This window comes from Portunus trituberculatus, chromosome 24, assembly GCF_017591435.1.
Source record: "Portunus trituberculatus isolate SZX2019 chromosome 24, ASM1759143v1, whole genome shotgun sequence".
Taxonomy (NCBI): Eukaryota; Metazoa; Arthropoda; class Malacostraca; order Decapoda; family Portunidae; genus Portunus; species Portunus trituberculatus.
In genome coordinates, this window is record NC_059278.1 from 12,854,956 (window position 1) to 12,864,955 (window position 10,000).

A 10,000-nucleotide genomic window follows, 5' to 3' on the forward strand; every position below is an offset into this window, starting at 1 on the left:
GAAGAAGAAGAGGAGGAGGAAAGAAGAAGAAGAAGAAGAAGAAGAAGAAGAAGAAGAAGAAGAAGAAGAAGAAGAAGAAGAAGAAGAAGAAGAAGAACAAGAACAAGAACAAGAACAAGAAGAAGAAGAAGAAGAAGAAGAAGAAGAAGAAGAAGAAGAAGAAGTGTGATAGAAAAGCATACACTCGCTGGAACAGACCCTAGAAACATTTTACCTGAGAGAGAGAGAGAGAGAGAGAGAGAGAGAGAGAGAGAGAGAGAGAGAGAGAGAGAGAGAGTAACCCCTTGAACTATTTCTCTTATTTATTTTCCTCTCCTCATCCGTCCTCTTTCTTTTTTTTCCTTCTTCTCCTCTCTCTTTATTTATGTATCTATGTTATTCCCTCTCTTTCTCCTCCTCCTCCTCCTCCTTCTCCTCTTCCTCCTCTTCGACTAAATAAGGGAATGAATGACCAAATAAGAAGTGTTGTTATGTAAGGCTATTCTTTCTTCTTCTTCTTCTTCTTCTTCTTCTTCTTCTTCTTCTTCTTCTTCTTCTTCTTCTTCTTCTTCTTCTTCTTCTTCTTCTTCTTCTTCTGTTGTCACCATTGCTACATTGAGCCCTGGGGAGGAGAGCAAACACACTCACCAGCTCTCCTCTTCCAGCCTTGACTCTCTCCCACTAACTCTTCACTGGGATAATACGAGTAAAAGAGAAATATCAGTGTTTATCATTGAAGCAACACTGACTAAGGGGTAACTAAGCAAAAGAAAAATAAGCTAAGATCCTTACGAGGTGCTAATTGTGGGATAAGTGTCTTCAAACCTCCATCTTGAAAGGGTAGGAATAGAAGTCATAGGGAGGAGGAAATATAGACGCAAGTAAAGGCGAGGGAGTTCCTGGGTTTACTAGAAAAGGGATGGGTGGTTGAGAATACTGGTTGAGAGATGGAAAGAGTAAGGCTGAGTAAATAGATAGATAGATAGGTAAGTAGATAGGTAGATAGATAGATTGAGTGATAGATATAGGGATGAATGGTTGAGAATACTGGTTGAGAGATGGAAAGAGTAAGTGTGAGTGTAAATAGGTAGATAGATAGGTAAGTAGATAGGTTGATAGATAGATACATAGATTGAATGATAGATATAGGGATGGGTGGTTGAGAATACTGGTTGAGAGATGGAAAGAGTAAGTGTGAGTAAATAGATAGATAGATAGGTAAGTAGATAGGTAGATAGATAGATAGATAGATTGAGTGATAGATATAGGGATGAATGGTTGAGAATTTTGGTTGAGAGGTGGAAAGAATAGGGGTGAGTGTAAATAGATAGATAGATAGGTAAGTAGATAGATAGATAGATAGAAATATAGATTGAGTAATTGATAGATGTAGAGGTGGAAAGAATAGGGGTAAGTAAATAGATAGATAGATAGGTAAGTAGATAGATAGATAGATTGAGTGATAGATATAGGGATGAATGGTTGGGAATAATGGTTGAGAAGTGGAAAGAGTAAGTGTGAGTAAATAAATAGATAGATAGGTAAGTAGATAGATAGATAGATAGATTGAGTGATTGATATAGGGATGAATGGTTGAGAATAATGGTTGAGAAGTGGAAAGAGTAAGTGTGAGTAAATAAATAGATAGATAGGTAAGTAGATAGATAGATAGATAGATTGAGTGATAGATATAGGGATGAATGGTTGAGAATAATGGTTGAGAAGTGGAAAGAGTAAGTGTGAGTAAATAGATAGATAGATAGGTAAGTAGATAGATAGATAGATAGATAGATAGATTGAGTGAGTGATAGATATAGGGATGGATGGTTGAGAGGTGGAAAGAATAGGGGTGAGTGTAAATAGATAGATAGATAGGTAAGTAGATAGATAGACCCTTGATTTCTTGTTAACACTGAGAACAATAAAGGAGGCGATACTAAATAGGTAAACATGAATAGATAGACAGACAGATAGATAGATAGATGCACCCCTGATATTTTTTTTTTTGGTTTTTGTCTTTCGTTTACACTGAGAACAATGAAAGAAGTGACATTAAGTAGCTAAATAGATAAATAGATAGATAGGTAAACAGTTAGGTAGATAGATAGATAGATAGATAGATAAATGCTCCCTGATTTTTTTTTTCTATTTTGCCTCTCTATCATTTACACTGGGAACAATGAAAGAAATGACGAAGGTAACCAGATAGATAGATAGATAAATGGATCGATAGATAGATAGATACACTCCTAATATACTCTTCCAACATTGTCCCTTCGTGCTTTGACTCCTCAGTTTGAACAATAAAAATTACGATAAGCAACTTGACAAATAAAGACGAACAGTAAGAACAAGAAGCACAAGGCAAGAGGCAGAAGAGAAAGGACGAAACAAGTAACAGTAAGAAGGTAAACAAACAGAGGCTTCCCTACCTAACCTAACCTAACCTCACGTACCCTCGCTGGACCAATAAAGGTGTTTGTAAATAATTAAACAGACAGATGCTCTCCAGCGTTCCCTCTTCAACTCCCTAGCAAAAGAAAGGACAAGGAACATAAATAGATGGGAAGACAAACAATAAGAACAAGAACTAGAAAACAAAAGAAGGGAAAAGAAAATGGTGGATTAGATAAAGCAAATAGTAAACACCAGAAATGAAAGATGAAGAGAAGAAAGGGAAAGAAAAAACACCATAAACACACAAAAATAAATGAAAAAAAGGGCAAGAACTGGAAAAACAAAAGAAAGGAGAAAGAAAAAGAAATGATAAAATTTATAGATAAACAGTAAACATCAAAATTGAAACACAAAATGACAAAAGGTAAACAAAATCACCATAAACACACAAAATAAATAAAAAAAAGGGCAAGAAATGGAAAAACAAAAGAAAGGAGAAAGAAAAAGAAATGATACAACTAATAGATAAAGAGTAAACGTCAGAACTGAAGCACAAAAGGACAAAAGGAAAACTAAATCACCATAAATACACGAAAACAGACAAAAACAAGGGCGAGAACTGGGAAAACAAGAGGTGAAAGGGGAATAAAGTAGCCATAAAACAAATCAAACCAACAATGAAAGCCAGAAATGGAAAATAAGACAAAGGGAAACAAAAGAATGAACACACAAGACAAATAAAGACAAAAACAAGAACGGGGGAAACAGGAGAAAAAAAAAAAGGGAAACCACGTTAAGAATAAAACATAAGGAATAAGCTAGAAGATAAGAAGACAAAGAGAAAGAAAGGAACCAGAAACACACACAAAAAAAAAAAGATAAAAACGGAAAAAAAAACAAGAGGACAAACTAACTAAATAAAGAAGACATAGACAACAAACTAGAAGACAAGAGGACAAGAAGACAAAGGGAAAGAAAGGAACCACAGACACACAAAAACAAACAAAAAATCAAAAGCAAGAACAGGCGGAACAAGATGATCAACATTAAGCATAAACAATAAAGTAGGAAATAAGAAGACAAGAGGAAAAAAAAGGGAAAGAAAAGAAGCACAAACACACAAAACAAAACAAGAAAAAAAAAGAACTGGAAAAAAAACAAGATGGTGGAACGAAACCAAAATAAACACAAGACATAAACAATAAACTAGAAGACAAAAAGACAAGAGAACAAAAAATAAACAAACACACAAAACAAAAAAAGGTGAAAACAAGAACTAGAAAAACAAGAGGATAGAAAGAGACCAAAATAAACACAAAACAAACAATAAACTAGAAGACAAGAAGACAAAAGAAGAAAGATAAAGAAAAACATCACAAACACACACACACAAAAAAAAGCAAGAACTGAAAAACAACAAGAGGACAGAACGAAACCCAAAATAAACACAAAAAACAAACAATAAACTAGAAGACAAGAAGACAAGAAATGAAAGAGGAAAGAAAATACAAACACACACACACAAAAAAAAAAAAAAAAGTGAAATTAAGAACTGGAAAAACAAGATGACAACGAAACCAAAATAAATACAAAGCAGAAACAATAAACACCAGAATTGGAAGACAAGAAAACAAAGAAGAAATAAATTATAGAAAAAAAAAAAACACCACAAACACACAAAACAAACAAAAAATTAAATAAAACACAAGCACTGGAAAAAAAAAAAAAAAGATGAGAGAAAGGAAAAAAAAAAAAGCGTAAAACAGAAAGCTTAAACAATAAATAGAAAGTTACACAATTAACCCCTTCAGTACTGGGATGCATATTGACCTTCAGTTTTTAATATGATTTGACGATTTTATTTACACTTCAAAGGGTCTATGGAAGTCAGAAGTTTAATGGCCAGAGTCTTCACTATTTCAATCCCCACATAAGTTTCTGAAGCTGCATAAAAGCACGAAATAGTAATACATGAAGAAGTTAACAGCGAGAACTTAGTGAGGCTACACATGTCAATAGTGCTGTTTTTTCTGCACCACACGTCTTGTTCGCTGTCTAGAGGCGCGCCAGGACAAAGAACAGCAGGAAGAGGAAGAAGGAGAGAGGCTCGAGTGTTAAAAGGAGAGGGAATACAATCAAGAGGAGAAGAACTAAAGGAAGAGGAAAAGGAGGGGAAGAACAGTAAACGAGAACAGGAAGGAGAGAGTTAAATGGACAGAGAAAACAGTCAAAAGGAGAAGGAGAACTAAAGAGAGGGGAAAAGGAGAGAGAGAATAGTGAACGAGGACAGTAAGGAGGGAGAGTTGAAAGAGAGAGAAGACAGTGGACAGGAGAAAGGAGAAATACTGAAAGGAGAGGAAAAAGAGTAGAAAATAGTGAATGGGGAAAGGAAGAAAGGAGATAGAGTGTTAAAGGGAGAGGTTAAACAGTGAACAGGAGAAAGGAGAAGTACTAAAGAGAAAGAAAAAAGGAAAGGAAAAATAGTGAATGGAGAGAGAGAGAGAGAGAGAGAGAGAGAGAGAGAGAGAGAGAGAGAGAGAGAGAGAGAGAGAGAGTTAAAGGGAGGAAAATAGTAAACAGGGAGAAGTATTAAAAGGAAAGGAAAGGTAGAGGAAAAGCATTGGGTGGGAAGAGAGAGAGGGAGAGGGAGAGGAAGAGGAAAAGGAGAGGAAAAGAGTGAAGAGAAAGAGGGAGGTAGAGGAATGAAGGAAGAGGAAAGCAGTAGGCGGAGAAAAGAGAGAGGAAAGGGAAGAGGAAAAGTAGTGAAGAGGAGGGAAGAACGTTAAGGAGAGAGAGAGAGAGAGAGAGAGAGAGAGAGAGAGAGAGAGAGAGAGAGAGAGAGAGAGAGAACAGAAGCATAGAGGAACATTAGAAAGAGAGGAAAAGGAAGAACAACAAAAACAGTGAACAAGGAAGGGAAGAAAGGAGCGTTAAAGGGAAGGAAAGAAAGACACGAGGAGGAGAAGGAGGAAAGTTGGAGGAAAAACTGAAAATGGGAGGAAAAAGAAGAAAGGAAAGACGATGAGATGTCAGTGAAGAGGGAAGGAGTGAAGTGGTCAAAGGAAAATAAGAATGAAATGATGATGATGATGATGATGATGATGATGTGTGTGTGTGTGTGTGTGTGTGTGTGTGTGTGTGTGTGTGTGTGTGTGTGTGTGTATGTCTTTCTTCAATACAATTCCAGACAACTTCCCTTTTCAAATACACAGAAAAACATGTCTCTTGCTGTCATTTCTGCACTTCACTCCCATCACCTCCTCCTCCTCCTCCTCCTCCTCCTCCTCCTCCTCCTCCTCCTCCTCCTTTTCTCACCTTGCAAAAAATACCTGTTTCATTAGTTCATATAAAGATTAATCTGCAGGGAAGCGTGCAAGTTACTAACACTCCTTGTCATTTTTCTTTTATTATCTCTTGTTATGTCACTCCTTGTCGTTTTTTTTTCTTTTATTATCTCTTATTATCTCTTTTGTGACGTTTGCTCGCTGCTGAAGAAGAAATGGCGGCGCTTCTCGAGAGTCTTACAACGTTATAATTAGGATAGTTCTATTTTTTTCGCTCCTGGAATGGCAATAAACAGCTACCCACCCAGAGAGAGAGAGAGAGAGAGAGAGAGAGAGAGAGAGAGAGAGAGAGAGAGAGAGAGGACGGGGTGGAACACGGAGAAGGAGAGAATATGAGTTGACAAGAGAAAACGAGCACTTTTCATGGTATATTTATTTAAGTCTGTACTAAAAGTCTTGTTTTCTATGATCAACAATAGCTTATGTCTTCTCTGTTGCAGGAATAACTTAAACTTTTATACTCTGGAGCGACAAGGTAGTTCCGTATATTATTGACTTTTCACTTATCGCAACTTTGATAATGCGATAATATATTGAAAAGTGTATTGTTAATAGATTAGTTATTTCGATAGGCTTAAGTGGAAGAATTACCTAAAAGAGGATTATGGCAAAGAATTATTTTAAGAGGCGTATGAGAAAGAATTATCTTAAGTTTTTGAAGATAATTTCAGAGAGAGAGAGAGAGAGAGAGAGAGAGAGAGAGAGAGAGAGAGAGCCGCAGTAATGGATGGATTGCGGTCAGATATTTTAAGCCAAGAAGAATGTGGTAATGAGAAAGAAAGATATTCCATCAGTCTTCTCTCCTTTCTGTGCGAGCCTTGCCTCCATTCCCCGCCTTTTCATGTGACTAATTCTTGTGGGCCTTTGTGCATTCATTCATTCCAGTCTCCACCTTACCCCATCCACCCTCTCTCTTTGGTGAACCTAATCGTCCGTCCTCTTCCACCGTCACCCCCGCCAGGCAGCTTCTTCTCGGAGTACCCTCGTCACCGTCGCCTCATCAGCATCAACAAGAGAAACACTGGGAGGACAAACGCTGAGTTCAACATGCGACACGACTGGAATTCCCTTCTCTCGCACGATCCGACTCTTCTCCTCAAGCACTTCTCCACAGAGTTTTTCCCCGAGGTGAGAGAGAGAGAGAGAGAGAGAGAGAGAGAGAGAGAGAGAGAGAGAGAGAGTGTGTGTGTGTGTGTGTGTGTGTGTGTGTGTGTGTGTGTGTGCATTTGTATCCTGTTATACGCCTGTCTTTCACTAACCGTCCTCCTAACATTTATTCCAGAAAGAGTTGAAGCAATTGGTGTGTGTTTGTTTGTGTAGTGGAGGTTGTTTGTTTATATTGGTTCAGGCACTCACTTCTGTTGGTGGTCCTTTGGTGTGTGGTCTATGTGTCATGAAGTCACTTTGATATGCGACCTAGTAGCCTACTATTTACATCGTGATCTACAAGGAAAAAAAAATTTTCCTTTTATTTTATTATCAAGAGACAAGGAAAACACTTATCTTAGTTTCGAGAGACTGTTTGGTTAGGGTCTGAAGCATGAGTTAATGTCTGATGAAGTGTCGGAGCTCCAGGTTCTGACTTAACAAGATACAGTACATGTGGCAACAACACACCTCACTCCGGCACAGACACTGTCTCGATAGGCGACCTGCGCAGCGCTCCCTTCCATGACTGTAGCTGCTTATGCCCGTATCACACGGTCACGTATACCCGCGACAGCGTGTCGCGCGTCTGGAATATCGACGACCGCGTCGCAGAAAACGCCGATTTTCAGAGGACAGCGGGTCATCGGGAATGATCCAAGACCGTTGTCTATTTCCCGCGACTGGAAGACCGTCGTGGAAAGACTATAATGAACATACTCCACAAAAATACTGAATTATTTTTATAATACATTATTTGGCATATATCATCAATATAATGGTGTAATTTTTCATGATTTGCATACCCATCACTTATACGATATTTATTAATTACCTACAGATAGTATCGGATTTTGTTTTGATTTGTTTACCACCACAAGTGCTGGATTAGCCACCTTCGCGTCCAAATCCTTGCCTTCCTTTTTCGTTTGTTCTGCTCTTGCAGTGCAATTGCATAAAGTGGTCAACTGGGTCCATTGTGTTTAGTGGCGCTCCGCCCGGGTTTGTTGTTGTTGTGGTGGTGAAGGTCTCGGATGGAAGATCAACGCCGTGTGCTATGTTTCCTGCGATCTGATCGTCGAACATACTGGTCGCGCGACACGCTGTCGCGGGTATACGTGACCGTGTAATACGGGCATTACTGGCATCTGAATTATGTACAGAACCGTTCAGATGTTAGCTAAAGGATTGACAACGAGGTCACAGACAAGACGGAGGCAGTTGCGTTTAACTGTGGTTTGTAAGCTTTCCCTTTGTCGAATTTTAGAATTATCTTTATTCAATATTATTCAAAATATCTTACATGATTCAGCGTATGAGTAGACAGGTAAAGGTAACAAAGCAATCTGTGATTGCATTACTGTTTCCATCCAGTCACACACGAACATGTGCACACTCACTGCAGGAAACATGCAAGGTACACTAAATACTCCGGAACAGGAACGAAGCTGGCTCACCTTGTTTCATTGATCTGCCGACTCTTACACACTTTCAAACCCAAGCCATTTTTCATTTATCATCGATGATTTTGTATTCGGATCAAAACAAGAGATAAGGGTTCCCTCCATACAGTCTGGTGGAGGGTGTGTAGGGGTCCCTTGATTGTGATGGCACTGGGCTGAACAACTCACCATGAACGAGAACACGCTGTACACCATGCACCAGACACTGGCAGTACGAGGGGTGTCCTTTAGGGGTGAGAGGACTGACTTCATGACAGTGGCTGGGGTGTGGTGTGTGGAGGCTCATTGCTCATGGCGAGGTGTGTGAGGCACTGCAAGGTTGCATCGTCACTGCTGGGTGGACCCTTGGGGAGGAAGGATTCGTCATGGCACTTGTGTAGATAGGTCACTTCAATGGCGTGTAGTTATCGCCACGCTCCTATCGCTATCGTGGAAACTGGAATCGTTATCGTGGAATCGCTACGTTATCGTGAAAACCGAAATCGTGTCGTTATTGTGAAAACTAAAATTGCATCGTTATTGTGGAAACTCGTATCGTGATCGTGGAATCGCATCGTGGAAAATCGGATCGGTATCGTGGAACTGCATCGTTATTTCCGTCACGCGCATCATAATCATCGCTATTTATCTATTTATCTATATATTCATTTATTTGTTTATTCATTCCATTTCGTAGCATCAAATTCGTTTTCATTATTTCGGTTCACACAGTACTACAGAACTCATATGATATGTCCAGCTGCATGTACAAGTCATTTATGATAAAAAAAATTCAGCAAAGCTCGATACTTTTTCTGACACATATAGTTTCGGGAGATGAAGTAACTACATGCTTTTCCGCATCAATTTTAAATACTGTTAATTTTTTTTAGATTTCCATATTCCATTTGAGAGACGCAGTGAGAGCCTGTGATGTAGTTGTAAAAGCATTCGTAATTCAAGCATTGCCTCAGCGTCTAAGTACGTTTCATTGCTTTTTTGTTTGATAACTACTGACGCGTTTGTTATTATTTTCGATAAGTGCATGTATGTGTAGCATGTTTTATTTGAACCATAATAGATCAATGAAACACGTATGGTAGGTCGCATACCAAAGTAGAATTTGACTCTTATAGATCACGTAGACTATGTGGATCGCATACCGAAGCAGCACCTTCTGTTTTATTATATTCATTTGTAATCTCTAGCATCCTCTTATTTATTACTTTTGTAGGCACTTATTAAGCTTGTTTTTCTTCCTTTGGTTTCAGCGTTTTAGCAATATAGTTGAGTCAAAAAATAATTGTAAGCCAGTTGGCTTATGGTATTCTTTAGTTTTATCTCTTGGCAAATAAACCATAAAACATTGTTGTTGTTACTATTATTATTATTATTATTATTATTATTATTATTATTATTATTATTATTATTATTATCGTTATTAATACTATTATTTCCATTTATATTATTATTATTATTATTATTATTATTATTATTATTATTATTATTATTATTATTATTATTATTTATTATTATTATCATTATTATCATTATCATCATTATTATTATTATTATTGTTATTATTATTATTATTATTATTATTATTATTATTATTATTATTATTATTGTTATTACTGTTATTATCTTTATCTCTTTTCTCAATGTCTCCTTAACTTGTGTGACCTGTATGAC

The 10,000-nt window shown here is 37.6% G+C and overlaps 1 protein-coding gene across 1 annotated transcript in view; it reads left to right on the forward strand.

Moving 5' to 3' along the window:
- LOC123508366 (FAD-dependent oxidoreductase domain-containing protein 2-like) overlaps window positions 1-10,000 on the forward strand; it is a 91,375-nt gene that overhangs the window by 60,527 nt on the left and 20,848 nt on the right. The window contains exon 3 of the mRNA XM_045262020.1: window positions 6,682-6,848. Within this exon, the coding sequence (XP_045117955.1) occupies window positions 6,682-6,848 (167 nt within the window). The remainder of the gene's footprint in view (window positions 1-6,681; window positions 6,849-10,000) is intronic.